This window comes from Tiliqua scincoides, chromosome 1 (genome assembly GCF_035046505.1).
Source record: "Tiliqua scincoides isolate rTilSci1 chromosome 1, rTilSci1.hap2, whole genome shotgun sequence".
Lineage (NCBI taxonomy): Eukaryota > Metazoa > Chordata > Lepidosauria > Squamata > Scincidae > Tiliqua > Tiliqua scincoides.
Window position 1 is genome coordinate 151927890 of NC_089821.1, and position 24095 is coordinate 151951984.

The following is a 24095-nucleotide window of genomic DNA, read 5'->3' on the forward strand; positions in this document are numbered from 1 at the left end:
GGCCAGCAGACCAAAGTCTAGCACAGCAATACCCAAACTATGGGTCTCGGACCCATCAGTGGGTCATGACCCAATTTTTGGTGGTTTGTGAAACTGACAGAGCAGATTAGGCTTTGTGCGTCAAGCGTTAGACATGTTGCTATGAGGGGGGACCCTGCTACCCAATCACCATTATAGCCATACTACTTGGGATTTATAGATCAGGAAGCGGCTTCTGAAAAGCTTGGGAACCACTGGGTAGCATTTTAAAAGCAAGAGATCCCTGCCACATACGTGAAGGAGTAGGTAGCTTCATTTCCCAGCTTTTCCAGCCAGTCTTGTCTGGATCCTTATAGTACAATTTAAATATCTTTAAAATGGTTTTGGGAATGTTCCATGTTAAAATAAAGCATCCAAATGTCATTTTATCCCCTTCATCTCTTCCTCGGGTGACGGACCGATATCTAATGAGAGGGGGGAAAAAGAACCGCACCTGTTGTTATTACCCAATTATTTGTCAAATGACAAAATACTGTACACATTTTTAAGTCTTACATAGCAGTCATTCAAAGAGCAATTTTATTGGCTTTGGTTATTGCTAAAAGTGACAGGTCTTTCATATTTTTGAGAAAATTTCCAATCCAGAAATCAGCATGCAGATTGATAAGTTAGCATTTAAAATCACACACACACACACACACACACACACACCACAGAGGAGGATTACAGGGTACTGTAATGCTTTTATTCTTATTTTATTACAAACAGTCCATAACAGCTATCAACATATTACATTACACACTACATTTTTGAACAACAGTAGGGTTTGTTACCATGTACTACCTAAAAAAGCTATTTATTTTGATGCACCCTTCGCTGAGAGCTACTCTCTGCTCTGTCTGATGAAGAACTCTGTGTAACCTGCAAATGTGTACATCATCTTTCATTTTCAGGGCTAATACAATAACAATGTACTTAAAATGTGCAGTCTTTGTTTGAAATGATACCCCTTAAACTTTCCCGATTTCATGAAAAACATCTCTGAAGTTCCTAATGAAAACATCACTCAAGATACACAGAGACGGCAAATACATTTGGTTACATATCATGTCACCATTCTTCAGGTACTGATGTTTCAAAGTCAACAGAAATTCGAATTCAGTACATGGAGGTAGCAGGTTGTGCTGCCCTCCTCCCACCACCAACAAAACAAGACACGCACAATGAAAAGCCATTTCAGAAATGAGTTTATTGCATGACTTAAGCTTTGTTACTAAGCTCCACATTTTAATTAAGCAAGTATCATGGTTGGATTGGTGAATCACCACAACCAGTTTTTCCAGTGGGGACAATCAAGACATTGCTCAGACCTTGCTTTATACAATACAAAGTTTCACAGCAATAAGGTTCACATGAGAATATATCAACTTCTGTGGCTTTAATTTTAACAAAAAAAAAATCAGGAAATAGGAACAGGCAAAAAAGATGAGAAAAAAAAGCTGAGGTTTGACAGTACACAGTTCATTTTGATGCTTTTGTTTTTGAGCTAAAGAAAGAAGAAATTGCTTTCATTCCACTCTTGTCGACTTTTGCTAGAGCTTTTTGAGAAGCTGACATCTTATTTTTAGCCTAAAAAAGAAAAAGGAAAAAAGTATAGTATTAATGCTAAATTACATACTTATCAAACACACACTGTCCATAACCTTCAGCTCTTATATACTCCCTCACACACTGCACATTTTATCTAGGAGAATAACTGTAACCATGCACATTACACAGAAAAATCTGGCTAACTTAAGAAATTACAATTTATATGGGTGGGATATGTACATCAAACAATAACATTTATGAAAAAAGAAGATGCAAGGTCTCTGTGACAGAGATCAGGTTTTGCACTCTGTATAAAGAATCATGCATGCAAATTATGCTATTTAGTGTTTTGAGGATATATTGTGAAAATGTTAAAATATACACACTTCTTTTGCCCAATAATATTTCATTGGGAGACAGAAGTGATCATGACCAAAGAAGCTGTACATTCCAACTAGTTTTTATTGAATAAAATAATTACAGGAATGTGTAAAAGCAGTAACTCCAAACCTTTATATTTATACCAAGCACATAAATAAACAATTGGCCAGAATCTTGTGTGCGACTGACTTGTGCAAATTCTAACTTTTCTAACTTTCATTTGCTCTTATTACATGGTAAGAAGAAATCACACTTTAACGTAACTGTTACAGGTCAAAATGACACACTGTAGTTGAAATGGGGGAGGAGGAAGAGGAAAACACCATGTACCTTTTTGTTTTTCAGATCACAGGTGTTAAACTTGGTGTAATCTTCCTCTGCTTCCACAGGTGCATCAGCCAACTTCCTTTTCTGCAATGTTAGAATGACGATTTGCTCTATAAATCATAACTACAGTATTACTGCACAACTGCATTATTACTGTATAGTATCTGTCCTGTATATTGCATATACTTATCTTCAAAGTCAAAACAAACAGTCTCAAACTAATGGAGTAATGTAGAGACAAATGATGAAGATGCCCAAAGGAGCATCTTTGTGTGAACAAGGTAATTACAGGCAGGGCCTGGTATCAGCAGGGGCTGTGTTATTGGCTCCCCAAAGGATATCAGAAACCAAAGATAAGGAGAACCCCTATCTCTGTGCCCCCCCAGTCCATTATCTTTGTTTAAGTTTCTAATAGTTAATCTGCTTCCTGTTAACATAAACAAAGGGAATGGGCTCAGGGGGCGATAAGCAGATCTGCAGATAGTGGGGCCCACCTGTACAGAACTGTGTAAAAGCAGTCAGTCCAAAACTGTGTATTTATACATAATGCACAAGTATTTTTTTTTATACATGTGTTCCTGCAAAAAGTAACTAAAACCACTCGCACATAATATATTTCCTCTGAAGGCAACTGTGACTGGAGCTCCAAATGGGCAATATTGTATAATCTATGCAAATAAGGGCGCAATCCTAACCCCTTATGTCAGTGCCTTCCAGCACTGGCATAGCGGTGCCAATGGGATCTGTGCTGCATCTCGCAGTTGGGTGGCACTCAGGGAGGCCTCCTCAAAGTAAGGGAATGTTTATTCCCTTACCTCAGAGCAGTAGCGTCGCTAGGGGGTGCAGGCCACACTGGGTGATGCGCCGGGGGGGGTGACGCGCTAAAATCGCGTTGTGCCATACACTGTTGGATGCACAATGGCCAGCAGAACACAATGCAAAAAAACTTCGTTGAGATAGCTCCTTTCCTTCAAAAGTTAAGGCCAAAAAACTGGAAGGAAAAAATGCATGGAGCCCTATGGAAAGTGAAAGTGTGCCGTATCGCGCGTTTACTGGCGAGTAGGCAAACATGCTTTAGTGCATGGGCAGGGGCAGGCTGAGAGGAATCCAACAACACCTGAATGGTCCCAATCCAGTAAATGCAGCCCCCCAAAAACACCCGAGAAGGAGGTCCCTATTCAGCCCTATGGAAAGCAAGTGAAACCATGTGGCCACATTTACTCGCGAGTAGGCGCACTTGCCTTAGTCCATCGGAAAGGGCAGGCTGAAGGGACTCCAAGGACATCAGAATGGTCCTGATCCAATGAGTGCAGCCCCTGAAAAACAGGAGGTTCCCCCTCCCAGCTGCGAGTGTATTAAGCACTATGGGAAGGGAAAGCCACATGGCTGCGTTTACTCGTGAGTAGGCAACCTTGCCTTGCTCCGTCAAAAAAGGGCAGGCTGAGAGGACTCTAACTCAGAATGGTCCTGATCCATTGAATGCAACCCCCAAAAACAGGAGGAGGTCCCTCCCCCCCAGCTCTGAGTGTATGGAGCCCTATGGGAAGCGAAGCAGCCTCACGGTCGCATTTACTTGCGAGTAGGCAGACGTGCCTTGGCTGGTGGTCAGGCCAGGCAAAGGGGAATGAGAGGACACCAGAATGATCCCGATCTGATGGGACTGGAGTGCAACAAAAGCCCCAGAAGGCAGCCTCCGCCCCACTAGAAAGGACCAACAAAGAGGCTTGAACTGATAAGGGGAATGTTTTCTATTTTGCACTTGCAGTTTCCCTCACAGCCCAATCCTACCCACACTTTCCTGGAAGTAAGCCCCATTGACTCTAATGGGACTTACTTCTGAGTAGACAGGCATAGGATTGGGCTCTCAGACTTGTAATGCCAGATGGGTCTTTGTATTGATGTGCTTGAAACAGAAGGACTTTAAACTGGGCTCTGGGGAGGGCTGGAAATCTCACTGATTCTTTTTTAGGGGGGGGGGTGTTATTCCAGGCAGGCTACAGAGAAAACTCACTTGGTGGAACAGGACTGGCTCCCCCTTATTTAATTATTTCTTTCATTTTAATTTAACTATTTATAATTATTTATTTTAATTTGCTTGATGATGTCACTTCTGGCCATGACATCACTTCCAATGGGTCCTGGACTGATTGTCATTCTAAAAAGTGGGTCCAGGTGCTAAAAGCATGAGAATTGCTGCAATAAGGTGTTAGTAAGTTGACACAGGTGAGAGAGTGTGTGTGACCCTACAAGTTTCCAAAAATCACTAAAATCAGAGTCTGTAGGAATAATACCATTATGTTATATATCAATCAATGCGTAATTTCATGCAGAATGCAATGAAACAAACCACATTGAAAGATCTGTGTTCTATCAAAAGGTACAGCCAAAAAAGCAGTGGGGTTGGGGCGATTGTACATCACCACACCGACCACCTGGGGTGTTGCCCCGCCCACTGCAAGGGGTGACGCGCAGGCCTCCCGCACCGGGTGACACAAATCCTAGTGATGCCACTGTCTCAGAGCTGCATTGCCCTTAGGTCAGTGCTGGAAAGCACTGACATAAGGGGTTAGGGTTGTGCCCTAAGGCTGCAATCCTATCCTCACTTTCCTGTAAGTAAGCCCCGCTGACTATAATGGGACTTACTTCTGAGTAGACATGCCTAGGACTGGGCTCTAAGACATTTTGTAATGTCTCCTCTGTTTCTTGCTGTACTGCTTCCTACCGTCAGATCTTTACATGACTCTCAACACAATTTCTGTTGTTCATATACAAAGGCTTTGGCCCTGATTTTTCTCACTGCTTCTTCTTAGCTTGCACAATGTTAACAACATCAATACTTTCTCAAACAATATGAAAAAAGTGATTGTGCTATTATCAGATCAACACAGGGTCATATGTAAGGAGTAGGAGGAGAAAATTCTGCAGAAGAGAAAATTAAACCTACGTTTATGCAGGAGATTGCAGTTTCTACATTATGTGATCACTGTAAGCCCAAGACATCATTTGATTTGTATAATAGGAGCTCCCTTTGTCTATACAGGTTGAATCTTTTATATCCATGGATCTGGCTCAACCTGAATCCTTTCTGAAGCCCACAGAGGTTTCCCATGTCCTTCTGCATTCTCTGCGGACTTCCGAATGAAGTCTGGAAGCAAAAAAAAAAAAAAGCTATTTCCAGTTTCCCCCCAGGAAAACGGAAGTGATGTTTTAATGCCTTTCAAGGCATTCTGAAGCCCAGGGAAGCCCTCCCCAGGCCTCAGAATGCTTTAAAACACATTAAAATGTCACTTCCAGTTTCCTTCAAGAACCATAAGTGACTTTTTTTGCCTCTGGGCTTCAGAAAGCCCCCCAGAGGCGATTCTGGAGGGCCAGAGGTTGCTTTCACAGAGTTTAAAGGCGCCAAAACAACGGATTTGGTTATCTGTGCTTTTTGATATCCATGTGGGGTCCAAGAACAGATCCCTCATGGATACCAAGGAGCCACCTGTATGTTGAACTATCCATATACTTATGCTAGGAATTATCTTGCTTTAATCTGTAAAATCCTAAAATTCTGTGTTTGTTTTCATGAATAATTTGTAACGGCCAGTGGTTTTCAACAAATAAACCTGACTGGCTGACATATACTCCCAAGAGAGAGAAGAGGGGTCTCCCAAGACCCCTTGGCTAATGTCATTGGCCTTCTGAACTCTGCCTTTGGTTACATTTAACAGTATCATTTTGAGCACCATATAGCAAGATTCAGGAGGAAGCTTAACAGAAGCTCTATGAATAAGTCTTGTTTCTACTAAACCATTTGGAATTTATTCTTCTAATCTTACAAATTCAGAGGAACACTGTATGTTATCTAGCAGTACCTGTTCTGGAGAACCTTGAAAATCAAGGAGTTCACATTTCCAGATACATGCTACTAAAACACTTCCGTGAACTTGGCAATTTATTTACAGTACTTATATTTGGTTTGTAACCAGTCCCATTATGTGTATGAAAAAAATTACAAAAATGTATTTGTAGTACAAAACAGGCAGTTATAAACGATGGGGCAACATTACCTTGAAAGAAAAGAATCTCACACTCAACCATTCCTATACATTCATGTGGCAGCCATGTCTGGCTGGGTGGCTCACATGTCCCAGTGCCAGAAGGACTGTGCTGAAAGTTCTCCTTGGAACTAGTTGGCAGCTATTGGGAAAACCACCATTGCCATGGTAATTCTCCCCTCCCCTCCAGCAATTATTGAATTGCCCTGTGTTGGCCCCTAAAAATGGGGCAGTGAAATCAAGGGGGGCATTTTGGCTCAGTGCTGGACAGTAACATAAATCATTCAAAAAGAACGAAGGAAATGGTTTATGCCAGAAAGCATGGGAGAGTAAAAGAGTACAAAGTGCTCTTTTTACTGTGGGATAGCTGTTCACTACAGTTGAAAATACAGTTCCCTGTCTTTCAAGGTTGCCCCTTTGTAACAAGGTGAAGGAAGACATGAGGATAGTCTAACTGTGACCACATTACTTGCACTGATGTGCTAAGCTTTGATCATCTAGTCCAGGGGTGTCAAACGTGTTTCATGCAAAGGGCCAAACAGTATTCATGATGCCTGCTGAGGGACAGAAGTGATGTCATTAAGCAGGAAGCGATGTCATTAAATAATGGCATAAACAAAAATAAGTGCTTTTTCTCACTTAGGAACTCATTAGCTGCAAATGACAGAAGAGAAAATATGGAAATTCTGATCATATTTCAAGATATGGGAGAGCCCAATTTTCATGTGGGCTGCCCTTTCAGCAGCATCACCTCAGCACTGCTCAGCAGCTGACAGCCTGAGGGCCTGATAAAAAGCTTCTGCGGGCCATATCTGGCCCCTGGGCCTTATGGTTGACACCCCTGATCTAGTCTAATCCTCATTAACAAATGGTGTAACTATCAAGGACACCAAAAGGCTTGTATCCAGGCATTAAAGTAGCTGTTGGAAGGAAGAGGTGAGAAATGGAAAGCGGTTATGAAATCAGAAAGTAGACAGTGCAAGGATGAAAGTGAAGAATTCAGTGTGGTCCTTGTAAACTGCAGAATCTTCCAAAGGTATAAGATAAGTGCACCTCTCTCACCAGAGTAAGGTCATTTGCTTAACAACATCTAGACTTCTGGAGAAGATGTTGCTTCCATTGGTTTGGTGGCAGGTCAGGCAAGTTGACTATTGCTCTCCTCTGGTAACACCAGAGCCCTGGGCAAAGATTATAACAACAACGAGTTGCTGAGGCAGCTCCACAGAGCCACACTCAGGGAATTGGACACACCAACTGCACCCCCAGGTTGGTATTTGAAGCCAACGTGAGTTAGTCACATCATCTAGTGCTTCATGCAACTTTTACTTCCTAGGTTACCCAAGCTAGTTTCCTAAACTCAGCAAACTACTAGTTGCACTGCACTGTCCGTCTCTCTGCCAAATGTATGAGAAACAAAAGCAAAAGATGTATTTTCAACCCCCCCTTGATTATCCTGTTTCACTCCTTCCCAATTTCTGCAGTATACCTAAAGCCCAATCCGATGCAGGCTGCCTGTGCTGTGGTTCAGTGGTGCTGAAATGGCACCACCGTATCCCATGGGGCCAAAGGAGTCAGCTGGAGGTCTCCTAGAAGAAACGTTGTTTCCCTTACCCTGTGTTGGGTCCCAGCAGCCCCTATGGGCCTACTTGGATCTGTGCCAGCTATTTAGCTAGTGCAGAACCTAGGAGACCCATGTAGAGCTCTGTGGCCCTGGAAGGGGCGTAGGATGCGCCCCCTCCTGGGCTTGAACTGTCATTGGGCTGCCCTCCCCCACCCAGAAATGCCCCTTACCCACCACCTTCCCTTGACTCAGGAACGCCTCCCCACCACTGGTAAGAGAGAAACTTACCAGTGGTGGCTCCCAGCAGTTGTCCACTGGTGCAAAGGCCCAGTGCCAACTGGCACTGTCCTCCCTGCTGCTGCCTTTCCTCTCCTGGCCACCATGACATGCCTGACAGCACATTTGCAGTGGCCTTTGACAGGCCATTGTGCAGAAGACTGGTGCTGCCCAGCAATGGGATCAGGCCCTTAATTGTTTATTGTGACCTGAAATGTGAGCTTTAGAAATCCCATAGCCTCTCTCATATGTGCCTAAAAAAATTGCGTGGAATAAAGCCATGAAATCAGGCTGGACATCATTATGAAAAATTTTTAAAATCAAAGTTTAAAAAAAATGGCACGTTTTGCTTCAATATTTTGAAAAGCTGTATTGCTTTGTGATTTCAACTGGGAAAAAAGTCAACTTCATTTGTGGTAAACTAATAACTACTTCAAAACTGAACTCTCTCTGCTGATGATTTCTCTGCTACAGCATTGTTCCTTTAACACCAAATGAATGAGCAGCCACCTATGCATTCCCCGATGGCGTCTTACCTTTGGTGCTGCTTCTGCTGGGGGACTTATAACTTGTGGAAGTCTAGAAGGTAAAAGGTTGAGACAATCAAACTCAGGAACTATTTGACTGAAAAACATTCATCAATATTTGCCTCATTTATGTCAGATACTTATATCTCACTTTTCTGCTACAATGTTTCCTCTCTCTTTCAAAATTCAAAGCTGGGATATACATTTTTGAGACAACATTTTCAAGCTGGCTAACAAATACTGAGAAAAACAAAACACACTGTCAGGGCAGCGGGGAGGATAGCCCTTGCTTTCCCGATAGCAGAGTGGCAAGGGGGCGTAAGGAAATAGCACAGGAAGCAGGTGATCCCAAACAGAGCCCAAGGAGCAGACACAGGCTTGTTTGTTGCAGAAGCAGGTATTGGTAAAGGAGCAGGCAGACAAACGGTCCAGAAGTCAGGGATACAGCAGGTCAGTCAGGATAAGGCAGTCCAAGTCAATACACAAACCAGCAGCACACCAAGAAACTCCACCACAACAACCCACATTTGAATCAGAGTAGGGCAGTGGTTCTCAAACTTTTCCAGGTCGAGGCTCCCCTGATCCTTGTAGCCATTGGCCACGACTCCCCATTATAACACCTCACCTCAGTTACCCCCAAAAAGGGGATGAAGGTGTTTTAATTATACATGAGAAACAAAAAAAAAAAAGAGAAGTCAAATCTTCAGCAGAGCTGCCAGCACTCTGAGGCTGCAATCCTAACCACACTTACCTGAGAGTAAGCCCCATTGAACAAAATAGGACTTACTTCTGAGTAGATCTGGTTAGGATTGTACCCTGAGTTTGTTAGCAGCACACCTGAAGGGTTTTGGAAAGTTTTGGAAGGGTTTTGGAAGGGAGGGAAGTGATTGGAGTTTTGGAAGGGTTTTGGAAGGGGGGGAAGTGATGAATTTGCTGGGGGAGGGGAAGACTTTGTTTTGTGTGTATCTGCTAATTGCAAACTGATGCAAACTGAGACCTAGAGACTGTTTGGCTAGAATCCTAACCCCACTTTCCTGGGAGTAAGTCTCATTGAACACAATAGGACTTACTTCTGAGTAAACCTAGCTATGATTGTGCCTTTTATCTTACAATAGCAGCCAACAGAGTACCCCCCCCCCAAAAGGGCTCATGTGAACCAAATGGGGAGGAACCAAATTCAATTTCATAGAGAATTGCCCTTATGCCAGAATGCCACAAACAATTCAAAGTGTAGGTTGCACACAGGACACTTTCTCCCCAAAAACCAGTGTGCTGTCCTTGAGCATAGTGTCCACCATCTGCATAAGCACACCTCCATGTTTTTCAATTAACCCATTGTGTGCAAAAAAGGAGCAGACAGAGGTGCTCAATTCCAGACTGCTTTAGGAAGTCTTTGAACCTCTTACATGTAAATTCCGTCCCATTGTCAGTCTGGATCTGTTTTACCTTGTGCCCAAACCATCTTTCTATAAAAGCAAGCCACTAGGAGACTTCCTTAAAGGTTTGGTCTTTGGATTTTAACAAGTATGTGAACCGAAACCTCGATAATCATTCACTATATTTAGCAGGTATTTGGCCCCTCCCAGTGAGGGCTGCCTGGGGCTGATTAAATCCATATGAATGAACTGAAAAGGGGTGGAGCTTTCCCTTTCACTCTGCTTGTCTTACACTTAATTGCCTTGTGAGCAGGGCAATCCAAGTACTGGTTACATGGCTTTACTTTTACTCCCTGAGGAAGCTGCACTGCCATTTTAAGAGTGTGAAAACACTCGTCTTATAATGAAAATGAGTGTGAAAATGACCCGTCTTATAATGAAATTCGTGAATGCACTGGTCATGAGGTTTCCGATCGTCATACACAGTGTGCAAATTCCCTTTTTCAGCCTGAGTACTTAGCTCAAAGAGGATATTGCGCAACACTCCCTGAGTGTCACCCCTCCCCTCATTATCAGGCATTTCCCCTCCTTAAATGTTACCTCACACCCAGCTTCCTTTAAGGAGGTCACACTCAGCAAATTGTACTTGAGCAAGGGTACATACAACACCTGGGTCAGGGGAGTGTCCAAACATGGCAGTTTCCCTGGCCCTTTGCCCTCCACAGCTGCACAAACACCCTCAGCTAAGTTCAAGTGTTGCAGTGCTGCAGGCTCAAGGGATGTGAAGAAGTTGTCCCTGGTTTTGATGTGCTGGGTTGCACCACCGCTGTCAATCAGCCAGGGGTGGCCTCCCCCCTCCTTCTTCACCTCTGCCACTTCTTTGCAAGTGGATTTGGAGATGCATGCCCCCAAGGTATAAAAAGCTAAAAATAGTTAAGGCATGAAAAAGCACTATCAGTCACTGCACCTATAACAACACCAAGTCAGTATGTAAGTACTTACCGTAAATATTTAGCCAGCACCACACTCAGCTCTTCAGGAATATATTCCGATATTAAACCATGGGCATAGCGGATATAGTCCTCTGACAAATAAATAAACACATTACTACATACTTCTAATTTAGCAGCGTCCTCCAAATAAATGCTATCCCAAGTAAGCCATCATCTCTCTCTGAATGAGAAGCTTCTACAGTTGATTGTGAAAAACAATCAGAGTGAAAGTATTATGGTCTAAAACAGAGGAGTAGGGTGGATTTTGGATTCCATCCTCCTCCTCTCATGGAGACAACAACATGTTCTTGATATAGCTGAGGAAGTGCCATTCATTTGTTGACACTTCCCAAGTCTTCACTGAGGCAGAGTTTTGAATTAAAAATTATTATTAATATAGTTTCATACTGCTTCTGAATAAAAAAGTTTAAAGTTATTTACAACTTTTATTTTAATTATTTAAAAAATCAAATAATTGATAATAATGCCTCTGTCCCACATTAAGAGATGGAAAGCAGGACTTGTACTTTTCTGACCACCACTGGGACACCCCCTTGGAACCAATGCATACCAAGGTCCAGAAGCAGCTACAACAAACAGATCACTATTAAATTTTTAGCACAATACAGGTCCAACCTTGTTATACACATATTTTTTATACAAGGATTTGACTCAACAAGAATGGCCACTGCAAATGAGAAGGAATATGCTGATCCCTGGAGAAGGGGGAAAACGCACCCCTTTAAAAGGCTTTTCTTACTGTTGTAGAGATTTTTTTATCTCAACAGGATGAGAAGGGCCCTTTAAATTAAAGGAAAACAGTCCTTTACAATAGTTAGAGAGAGGGCAGGTGGCTGACAATCCATCAATCCTTCTCTCTCCAGCAGACCCCTCCCTTCCCCCTGAGCAGTGAAAGAAAGGTGATCACGTTGCATTGGTGAAGGGAGGGGCTGAGTGAAGTGCCTTTCTAAGTGCTTGGAGGATGACTGATTAATTGATGGTCTTCTTAATTACTCTTATCTTACATCACAAAGGTCAGCAAGGTTGTTTTTAAATCACTGGAGCAAAAAAAACTTTGTTTTTAAAATTGATTTGCTATAGTGTGTTTTTTGCCATCCACATGAGTGCCTGGAATCCAGGGGAATGAGGCTCAACCTGTATTTGAACAAATCAAGATTTACACAAATCCAATACACATTAAGCCCATGTTTCAGATTTTATCCTGCATGTTTCCTTTGAACTTCATTGAATTCTCCTACCTTCTGAGGAACTGTTAAGCCTCTCACCGCTGATAAACGTAGCAGATTGCACTTTTTCTCCCACACATACATCATGGTCTTTTAGTACTTTTACAGTCTGGTCAATCTGAGAAGAGTCACAAAACAGAAGGGATTATATCTCTGTTGCTGTACATGCATGCAAATTCACCACCAGTTTTGGTCAGATAAGAACATCACTACCTTACTACAGTGAACACACCAGGAGACCAGGAATGGGACTGGCCCAACTATAGCAGTTAGCAGGGAACAACTTCAGACAGTAATAGGAAATCCTGTATGGTGTATAAGTGCATTCGCCCCTCTGCCCCTGCTTTGTGGCCATGGTTCCCCATTCAGGCTACAATCCTATACACTGTATAGGGTGATAGGTTTTTGTGAGGACTCTGCAGTTCCCTAGGCTAGTGTCCGTGGCTCTCCGGGGAGTCACAGCTCACAGTTACTAACTAATTACTAACATTGCAATAAAATTATCTATGATGTTTTGTGTATCTGTTACATCAACTAGCAATCATAGGAGAAGAATGTTCCCTAGAAATCTACTTCCTTAGCATTCTTATATTTTTCCATTTCAGCTATGAATCCTTGCTTTTCAGTTCAACAACATATAACATATTCAACACCTGGCACAACTGAAAGATGTGCCTTTGCATTTAAGGGCAAACACAAGAGAAAAATACCTTCTTCTTCAGCCATTTCAGCGTTTTCTCCTCACTATATTTATAAAAACTCCTACCACTTATTTCTGGGATAAAAGAAAAAAAAGAGAAGAAACTATACTGTATTTGGTTTGCAATTGCAGGGTATTAAAATTAAGCACTACAGTAGAGAATCTAATTCAGTATCTGCATAAAGTTAGTGCCAAGACAAATGGATTCACAATGTCAGAGAATATTGTGAAAATGTGGATGCCATGCATGTGCCTTCATCAACCACTCTCAAATGAACTCTCTATGACTCCATGTGGGCCACAGAGGTTATTCTAGATTTTTCTTCACTTGAAAACATAGTTTTTGAATAGCCGGAAAGGCTTCATGTTGCAAGATGCCAACATGAAAGAAAATGTTACAGAAGTGGTTTCCTACAGACACAGCATGTAAGAAAGCACATGGGAGATGGGGGCTGTTCTCAGGAGGCTACAGGAAGTCTTGATAGACAGGAGAAGGAGACAAAATGCCTCACCTGGTTGCCTGCAGGAAATTCTCACTCAATGTAGGCAACCAGACAGCAGCCTAACCGCTGGTGGAAAGCACACAACAGCAGAAAATCAAGAGAATAAACAGAAGAAAATTCTAGAAAGGTTGGGAAAGACTTCATAAAAAGAGTTGAGTCACAGAAACAACCACATGGTCCAGCAAGGAAGCTCATCAACACATGCCACAATAGTGATACCACATGGGGAATATCAACCAAATCAACCCAAGAACAAGTTTGCAGTTGTGTTTCCAAGTAGCCTTGAGGCTAGAAATTTACTTTTGGTTTAAACAAAAAAGCATGCATCAGCACCTCATGAACAGTGCCTCAGGCAAACTATTATAAGCCTAACAGAAGCAGCTGCCCCAAGTTTGCATGCCTGAACAAATTGCTAAATTTATGTCTCCGATCTTGTACCTTTCTTGTCCACTATGTGATGAATAGACTGAGAAATCTTTGTGCACTGCAGCAACATTGGGCAGGAAGAAAATTCTTCATCTACCAAAATTTGATCTAGTGGCTGAAACTTCCCCTGCTGGGAACAAAAAAGAAATTAAACACTGAGGTGTTCAAAGTTACATAAAAAGATTGTAAACAGAAACATTTTAAAATTTAACCCCAAACTGGACAGCTTACTAGTTACACCAAAATAGTTGTTGGCAACCTTCAGTCTTGAAAGACTATGGTATCGCGCTCTGAATGGTAGTTCTGGAACAGGGTCTAGTGTGGCTGAAAAGGCCGATTCGGGAGTGACAATCCCTTCCACGCTGGGAGCAAGTGCAGTCTGTCCCTGGTCTGTCTCCCTGGCTATGGGCCTTCCTTCTTTGCCTCTTTGCCTCAGTCTGTTGCCCAAGTGTCTCTTCAAACTGGGAAAGGCCATGTTGCACAGCCTGCCTCCAAGCGGGCCGCTCAGAGGCCAGGGTTTCCTACTTGTTGAGGTCCACTCCTAAGGCCTTCAGATCCCTCTTGCAGATAAGGGCAGAAAATAAAAATGAAAAAAGCTATTTTTGATGGAAAAAATGCCTGGAGAGGAGAGCACTTTAAGAAATTTTAAACCAGTTTTTTAAAAGGTCAGCCTTTGCCAATCCCAATAAATATTTCTTTTCCAAAACATATACAAGTTTTAGGCATGAATATTTGCCAAGAGCATTAGTTGACCAAACCGCTGTCAAAACTGTTGGTCCAACTTTGGTATTCTTTCTTTTACAAGCTGGATAGACAGTCAAAGACAGCAGCTTGGAAGTGTGGAGCTAACCTTTTACTTTCATAATTCTCCTGCTAACCGGGCAAAGGGGCACCTTTGAAAGCCATTGTTCTCTTATATTTACCAGGGACAGCAGCAGTCCCCATTCTAGCATAGTGTATTTTCCAGTGTCTCTTCCCTTGTATCTCCCTTGCATTTCTATTTAGATCAAGAGTCCCTATAGAATAGGGAATTATCTTCTCACTCTTTTGTGATGTAAATTGCTTTGTAAATTTTCTGCTGTTAAAGTGCATTACAGGTTGAGCCTCATTATTCCAGTGGGTTGCCTTCCAAGCACTCATGTGGACTGCAAAGAAGGAACTATAACCAATCAATTTAAAAAACAAAGTTTCTTTGCTCCAATGATTTAAAAACAGCCTTTTGGACATTTGTGATGTAAGATAAGAGTCATTAAGAAGACAATCCATCAATCAGTCCTCCTCCAAGAGCTTACAAAGGCGCTTCACTCAGCCCCTCCCTTCACCAATGCAAAGTGTGCTCAGGGGGAAGGGAGGGGTCCGCTGGAGAGAGAAGGATTGATGGATTGTCAGCCAGCTGCCCCCCCCTCTCATTAAGGATGCTATTGTTAAAGGACTGTTCAGTTTTTTAAACTGATTATAAAGGGTTGCATTTTCCCCTTCTCCAGGGATCAGCACATTCCTTCTCATTTGCAGGGGCTATTCGTGTTGAATCAAATCTGTGTATAAAAAAATCCATGTATAACAAGGCTGGACCTGTATATAATTGTTCTTAATAATATGTTCCAATTGAGATACCACAGGGGTTGCTTTTGGAATAATTTAATAGGTTTCACAAGACAGTCCCATAACCCAATATTGCTCATACATTACACAAGTAGTCAGTCAGTCAACTGTACTCACTGCAACACTAGAATCCCATTAGAAGAACTAGTGTGGAGATTAATTAAATGAGCTTCTAGTCAAGAAATCCTGGATTCAAACTTCACTATAGCCATGAATTTCTAGATGGTCTTAGGCAACCTACTACTTATTCAGTTGCTCTCACAGGATAGGATGGGGAAAATGGCTGCCTGTTAGCAGCTTCTACATGCAGCTCTCCTTTCATTTGGAATATTATCTCCTTTCGGGGGCCTTATTCTTCGCCTAGCAGCTGGATGTGATGAGTGATATTTGGTCTAGATTTTACTGCTTTTAACAATATTCTGAGACTGAACATTTTGGAGGATTGATCTGGATTAAAACCATGGGAAAAAAGAAGAAGAGAGTGAGAACTCCCTCAAGCCATGGCTCTCCTGTTAAAACTGCCAAACAACTTCGATTAGAGCAACTAACAACTTGGAAAGGGAACTGTGAGTGAAACTAATTTTGCTTCCTCTAATAAGTTTAGCCTTTAGGAGAATGAAATAGAGCTGGAAGAAAGAGATGCAGATACCTGTGTATCACAGGAGCACTCCCCCATTTCTGAGGGAAGCTGTGCTCGAACAACTAAACTTCTTTCTCAACAGCCCCCTGTAACTGAAGGAACAATTAAATACAAAGATAAAGACCCAGAAGCTCATAAGTTTATGGAATCAAGTAATGAGCAGATGTTAAACCTTATGGGTGAGCACTACTGCGAAAACTGTACTGGCTGCTTTCACACAAACAGCTGAGCAATGTGGGGCTAACACCACTGGCTGCACTTGAGAAACTGCTAAACAAATAATATTATAGTTTATAATCAAATCATGATACTATACACACTAAACCCAATCACGGGGTTAGATTATGTAACTGAACACACCATAAACACACAATTTAGATGCAACACTTGTTTATTAATAACTCCCTGCAATATTTCAATTATTCCAATTTTTAAAAAGCATATGGATTGCCAGGAAATCTCTCCTATTTCATAAGACTATTTTTCTAAAAATACTTTAGACTCAAACCAGTACAAGTTTAGACTGCTGAACATGTGTACAGATCCTGGTGTAGCTGCAGACATAATAAGGAGTCCAAGAGAAGTAACTTTCTCAGCCTCTGCCTTCCATTCTTACAATGATAATCTGTAGCCTACTTCACAGCATGTGTTGAAAAAGGAGACTCACAATTCAAAGCATTTGAAAAACCGTTCTTCCTTCATAAATAATAAATTTATCAGCTTCAAAGTAGCAATTACCCTGGTCTAGGTAAAAACCATTATTTTAAAAAATTTCAGTTGCCTACCTCTTTCTGAGCCCTGGTGAGGTAGAACAGCACAAGAAATAAGGGATCCATTGGAGTAACAAAGAAGAGGCGTCCATCTTAAGCAGGAAACAGAAGAAGGGTCATGACAACACATACTTTCCTGCAGTTCCATGCACTTTAGATAATGGCTTAGTGCAGTTGTTCCCAAACTGTGTGGCCATGGAGCACTCACAGAGGCACCATGGGATGTTCCCAGTTGCCTCTCCCAGGTTCCACCATCTTGGATGTCACAAAATTCACATATGACCATCTTATGAGGTTTGGACACTGCTGCCTTGAATCTCCTGAGATCCAAGATAGTGGCACATAGCTAAGTGAGGAAGAAGAGGCTGCTGTGACACAGGTAAATTTGGGAGTGAAATTTAGTGAAAAGGGTTTAGATTGCAATCCTATACACCCTTTCCAGGAAGCAAGTCTTACTAAAGTCAATGGAACTTAATTCTGAATAGACATGCATAGGACTGCTGTAAGATTGCCAACCTATCCTTGTGATATTACCAAATCTTTTAAACAAATGAAAGTATTTCTTGCAAGACAGACATTGTTACCCATATATTGCTTGCTAAGGTTCCAGAGACTAATCAGCCACATTCCACAAAATGTAAGTAAGCAAAAAACAACAACAACAACAACTGATTACAGGTGGGGCCTTGGTATCTACAGGGGATTCCTTCCTGGACCCTCCCCTCAAGGCTACAGAAAATTGTGGATAAGGAAATCTGAGCTCTTCAGCCCCTTAACCTCTTCAAAAGGGGTTTTCAGAATAAAACATATACACTGCATATGCTCGGTATTCAACATAAGAAATGTATTTTAGGGCACAATCCTAACCAGGACTACTCAGACCTATTTTGTTACTCTCAGGAAAGTGTGGTTAGGATTGCAGTCTTAATCTATATCTTGAAACTTTATTAACCAGCAATATTTATTTTGTGTACTGCATTATTGCAGCGGGTACCAACAAACCTGGAAAGACTGTTGCACAATGTTGTTGCACCTTAGAATAAGGCACAGAACTTCCTCTTTTATGACATCCATTTTGCACAAAGAAAGGACACACTAAAGTGCACTCTGAAATGCATCTATATGTCAAGTTACAAGGAAAAAGTGCTTGCATATCAGTTACAGGTAGAAGTGGAAAAAGGACATGCTATTCTACTCACCGTGCTGAACAGCTTGACCTATAAACCATGACCGGTATTCTTCATGAAAGGCTTTTATTTCAAACAGCTGATGAGCATCGCTATTAAACAAGTAAAGAGCTGCTTGTCCTGTTTAAAAAAAAACAAATGAAAACAGATCTGGTGAGAATTCAAACTAACCTTAGAAATACGTTTTGTTAGCAGAAGAAGTTGACATCATTGATATGTGGTGGGCTGAAACTGGCTCCATCAGAAGAGGCTGTAGGATAAGCAACCCCAAAAGTATTTGGGGGACACCGCTTTACACCTCTCTCCATTGTGAAAATTGCCCATTGACACCCACTCTCTGTTTCCTGGTCTTCAACCAGTTCTCAATCCAGGAGAGGACCTGCCCTCTAATTCCCTAACTGTGGAGTTTTTTCAGTAGCCTTTGGTGAGGGACCGTGTCGAACGCCTTCTGAAAGTCCAGATATATAATGTCCAAGGGTTCTCCTGCATCCACATGCCTGTTGACCTTTCAAAAGAATTCTATAAGGTTCGTGAGGCAAGACTTACCCTTACATAAGCCATGCTGATTCTCCCTCAGCAAGGCCTGTTTTTCTATGTGTGAATAGTGCTGTGCCCCAAGGATCTGTCCTGGGACCGGTGCTTTTTAACCTCTTCATAAATGACCTGGAGACAGGGTTGAGCAGTGAAGTGGCTAAGTTTGCGGACGACACCAAACATTTCCAAGTGGTGAAGACCAGAAGTGATTGTGAGGAGCTCCAGAAGGATCTCTCCAGACTGGCAGAATGGGCAGCAAAATGGCAGATGTGCTTCAATGTCAGTAAGTGTAAGGTCATGCACATTGGGGCAAAAAATCACAACTTCACATATAGGCTGATGGGTTCTGAGCTGTCTGTGACAGATCAGGAGAGAGATCTTGGGGTGGTGGTGGACAGGTCGATGAAAGTGTCGACCCAATGTGTGGCGGCAGTGAAGAAGGCCATTTCTATGCTTGGGATCATTAGGAAAGGTATTGAGAACAAAACAGCTAATATTATAATGCCGTTGTACAAATCGATGGTAAGGCCACACCTGGAGTATTGTGTCCCGTTCTGGTCGCTGCATCTCAAAAAAGACGTAGTGGAAATGGAAAAGGTGCAAAAGAGAGCGACTAAGATGATTACTGGGCTGGGGCACCTTCCTTATGAGGAAAGGCTACGGCGTTTGGGCCTCTTCAGCCTAGGAAAGAGGCGCCTCAGGGGGGACATGATTGAGACATACAAAATTATGCAGGGGATGGACAGAGTGGATAGAGAGATGCTCTTTACACTCTCACATAATACCAGAACAAGGGGACATCCACTAAAATTGAGTGTTGGGTGAGTTAGAACAGACAAAAGAAAATATTTCTTTACTCAGCGTGTGTTCGGTCTGTGGAACTCCTTGCCGCAGGATGTGGTGATGGCATCTGGCCTGGATGCCTTTAAAAGGGGATTGGACAAGTTTCTGGAGGAAAAATCCATTACGGGTTACAAGCCATGATGTGTATGTGTAACCTCCTGATTTTCGAAATGGGCTATGTCAGAATGCCAGATGCAAGGGAGGTCACCAGGATGAGGTCTCTTGTTATCTGGTGTGCTCCCTGGGGCATTTGGTGGGCCGCTGTGAGATACAGGAAGCTGGACTAGATGGGCCTATGGCCTGATCCAGTGGGGCTGTTCTTATGTTCTTATGAAATGGCTACAATTCTGGTTGTCAATTTCCATGCTGTAGCCTGTTCCACTCCACATGACCAAATATCTAAAGTAACTATCCAAAAGTCTTATCTGCTGAAGCACAGAGTAGCTTGCAAGTCGAATCAACTTCCCAAAGTCACATATATTTTTAAGTAAAATTTAATTTGCAATATACGTAACTAACGTTAACAGAAAACATTTCTACAAAAAACATAGAAATATCCCCAAGAAAGTATTTCGAATAATCCACTCTTATAATTTCAGTTTACACAGCAAACAATTCAAATCTGCAGGTTAAGTAGAGGATAGAACTAAAAAATGATATTCTATGATTTCATACTCACCTGTACTTGGATTACGCAATCTTGTAAACAAAGGTCCAGAGCCAGCCTTCTTAGGGAGATTGGTAACAGATTCTGAAAAGAGTTACAATGCAAAGTGAGAGACAACTTTTGTATCTTAGAATATCAACATTCCAAGCCTTTGTAGAATAGATATGACTTGCCCAATCACAGGTGATGAATCAAAATTGTCCCCCGGGATCAGGCAAGTCCTTATTCTACTTTCTAGTTTTAAAGGGCTACAAATGGAGGCCTGCTTTTTCAACACAGTCTTGCATAAAACAAAGCTACGTTTCAGAAACTGTGCACTGACCATCCCTGGAGAGTGGGACCAGCATCACCATGCTCAGGCATGGAGGTGGTAGGGCTGGGTTGCCACAGCCCTTCGCTCCTCTTAAGGCAGCGAGAGAAAGACAGGGACAGTTGGTCAAACACAAGAAAGCATAAAAAATTCAGACAGAGCTGCTATCCTGCATTTTATCTGGGAAGACATCTGCCTGTATCCTTCCTTGTATCCTACTTAACAATGACAACACAAAAAGTCAGGTAAGGCTGCTGCCACTTCCTATCTACTGAGTAGATAATCTTGTAGCATTATGAAGTCTTAGTCGGAATTCACACTTCAGTTTCCAGTTGCTTTTTAGCAGGAATGCCTATGTTTTTATATCAACCAACAAATAACAAATATTTGTAACCTATTCCCTGAGTGCAGATACTAGAGAGGCGTTCATAGAAATCTGTTTTCAATTCAAAAGGTAGAAATCCTAAAGGCTTGCCAAAAATACTAATAGGAGAGCATCAAGTACCCTCTTAACTTACAATGGTCAACAGCTATTTTATGTGTCCTATTCTCAGTTCACTGGGGGCCACCCAAGCACATGGCTACTACACTTGCATTCTTGATAAGCTGCTTAGAAAAACAGGATAGCTGGGGGAATTGGGGGCCAACCCAATCAACCAACACCCATGGGGTTGATCCACTGGTACACCTTCCATTGTTGTTGCCACAGACCCTTTAAAGAAAGTGCTTCCACAAAAGCTGCAGGCTGCCTTCCTGGACAGGCTTCTTGCAGCTAGAAGAATGAATTACAGATGTCTGGGGAGCACTTTCTTCAGCCTGCAGGAGTCAGGTGTAGAGACAGAAAGGGGAGTGACAGGGAAAAGAGAAAGAAGCAACAATGAAAAAGTTAGGAGGCTGCACAGGTATGGGAGATTGCAGGAGGTACTAGCCTTGCTTCCTCTACCCTATCACCATTCACTGTGTGCATAAGAGAGAACTATGTGTCACCTGAAGAAATGCACATGTCGGGGGAGGGGACATGCATGTTTGTGAGAGTCCCTTCTGCCTCACTCCTCATATCCACATCCATACACACACTGCTGCCTTAGACCAGCCATTCTCACTAGCAGCCACATGCCCCCCCCCAGAGCCCTGACACATTTGAAGGAGGCCACAGATTTGGTGTTCAATAATAAACAATTGTATGTTTGTCTGTGTTGCATTCTTGTTTGATGGCAGGGAGGGCTGGAACCTGAGAATAACTCCTAAGGGGCCAAACTAAGGTTGAGAACGGTTGTTAGTCCATCAATCCATCTAGATCAGGGGTGCCCAAACCCCGGCCCTGGGAGCACTTGAGGCCCTCGAGGACTCCCAATGTGGCCCTCAGGGAGACCCCAGCCTCCAATGAGCCTCTGGCCCTCCAGAAACTTGCTGGAGCCCACACTAGCCCAACGCAACTGCTTTCAGTGTGAGGGTGACTGTTTGACCTCTCTTGTTAGCTGTGGGATGAGGGCTCCCTTCACCGCTTGCTGTTTCATGTCTGTGATGCAGTAGTGGCAGCAAAGAAAAGACCAGCCTTGCTTTGTGCAAGGCCTTTTATAGGCCTTGAGCTATTGCAAGACCTATTGCAATTATTTTTTTATTTATTATATTGCAAGAATTATTTTTTCCCCCAGCCCCCAATAGTGTCAGAGAGATGATGTGGCCCTCCTGCCAAAAACTTTGGACACTCCTGATCTAGATGAGCACTGATGAGGTTGCAGATAGGGATCTTCACCAGTGTTATCAACAGATGACATGGATTGAATCTGGGCATGCCTGTATGCAAAGCGGGTGCTCTCCCACTGAGCTATGTGCCTGTCCCCTTCTACCCACCCCATGTTCACAAATATCTTGGCTATTTACAATGTTCAGAGACCCTTTAGGAGATGGAACCACTTCCTTACTTCTTTTGGATGTAAATACAGATTGAAATTATTCCCATGGGTTCCTTCCAAGCACTCACTTGGATGGCAAAAAAAATACACCATAGCAAATCAATTTAAAAAACAAAGTTTCTTTGCTCCAGTGATTTAAAAACAGCCTTGCTGATCTTTGTAATGTAAGATACAAGTCCTTAAGAAGACAATCCATCAATCAGTAATCCTCCAAGTGCTTCACTCAGTCCCTCTCTTCACCAATGCAGTGATCACCTTTCTTTCAGGAAAGAGAGAGAAGGACTGATGGATTGTCAGCCAGCTGCCCTCTCTCTCATTAAGGAGGCTATTGTTAAAGGACTGTTCAGTTTTTTAAACTGATTGTAAAGAGATGCATTTTTCTCCTTCTCCAGGGATCAGCACATTCCTTCTCATTTGCAGTGGCCATTCCTGTTGAGTCAAATCCCTGTATAAAAATTGTTTATAAATAGGCTGGACCTGTAGCATCCACCATCAATCCTCTCCACGCACACACTTGCATTTCTTCAGATGACACCTAGTTATAGCATGTGAATTTTCAGTTTCGTTTCTGCAGTCCACTCACAGCCCAATCCTACCCACGCTTTCCTGGGAGTAAGTCCCCACTGACTCTAATGGGACTTACTTCTGAGTAGATATGCAGAGGAATGGGCTGTGAGGCTGCAATCCCACCCACACTTTCCTGGGAGGTAGCCCCATTGACTATAATGGGGCTTACTTCTGAGTAGACATCCAGAGGATTGGGCTCTGAGGTTGCAACCCCAGACAAGCCTGTCTGCAGGGTAGTAAGCCCCATTGAACTCAGCACCAGGCCTGACTTGTGAGCAATGTGCACAGAACTTGCTAAAGAGAGGAAGCGATCTGTGAGTGCTCGCAAGGCAAGGGCCAGTGCTAGTCTTGCACTGCCGTCCTCAGCAATGCAAGCGCCCTCCTCCTGCCACCCTGCAAAGAACAGGCTCCTCTGACCAGCAGGAAGAAGGGGAGGGGGAGGCTCTACTAAGGGGTCTGGTTTTACCTGGGACAACCATCACCCACTGCCCAGCACTGCCACTCTTCTTGCCCGTCCGCTCTTTCCCGCCCTGCATGCTGCTCTTCAGTCCTGGGGTGGAAACAGCCAGCCCACCCCCTGCTCTTTCCAGCTCTGTAGACTTAGAAAGGCTAGACTGACACACACACCACGCAGCCCCAGGGTTGCTCAGGCATCTTCCTGCCACGCTTTCCCAGCCAGGGCGAAAGGGGACGCGGACTCAATGGGAGGGAGTTCAACAGCGCATCGATATCCGCTGGAGCGCTGGTCTGGGATAGAGGGAAGAAAAGGCAACTCCTAGGCTGGCTTTTCCCGCCACCTGAGGTCCCTTAAAGCAGCTATGGCAGAGGGCGGGAAACATAATTTCGGCTGCAAGCCTGTCCACACTTACCTGGGAGTAAGCTCCACTGAAGACAAGTAAGCAAAGAGTAGACTGAGAACCCAATCCTATGCACGTCTGTTCAGAATTAAGTACCATTATAGCCAGTGGGGCTTACTCCTAGGTAAATGTGGATAGGATTGCAGCCTCAGTGAGTAGACAAGCATAGGATTGGGCTCTCAATCTGGGTTTTTTTAAGTAGGGGAAAAACCTGATTCACTGCAGCAGAGTGGCAGAGGATAGGTGGGTAAAGTGTGATCAATCCTATGGAGTCTCC

General features: G+C 43.0%; 1 protein-coding gene across 3 annotated transcripts; it reads right to left on the reverse strand.

Annotated features, from left to right (window-relative positions):
• Positions 1-407: 407 nt before the first annotated feature.
• Positions 408-23507, reverse strand: RNASEH2B (ribonuclease H2 subunit B). Of its 3 annotated transcripts, none has more exons than XM_066639758.1 (11): positions 23428-23507; positions 20181-20252; positions 18137-18244; positions 16953-17029; positions 13938-14052; positions 13007-13071; positions 12309-12414; positions 11060-11141; positions 8691-8733; positions 2281-2361; positions 666-1608 (listed from the first exon to the last, which is right to left on the reverse strand). In XM_066639758.1, the coding sequence occupies exons 1-11, from the start codon at positions 23495-23497 to the stop codon at positions 1501-1503; spliced, it is 927 nt and encodes a 308-aa protein (XP_066495855.1). In that variant the 5' UTR covers positions 23498-23507; the 3' UTR covers positions 666-1500. The 3 variants fall into 3 exon arrangements, with proteins under 3 accessions (XP_066495864.1, XP_066495855.1, XP_066495845.1); XM_066639748.1 differs by having other exon boundaries at positions 13938-14055; XM_066639767.1 differs by lacking the exons at positions 666-1608; positions 2281-2361 and adding an exon at positions 408-443 and having other exon boundaries at positions 13938-14055.
• Between the last annotated feature and the right edge of the window lie 588 nt (positions 23508-24095).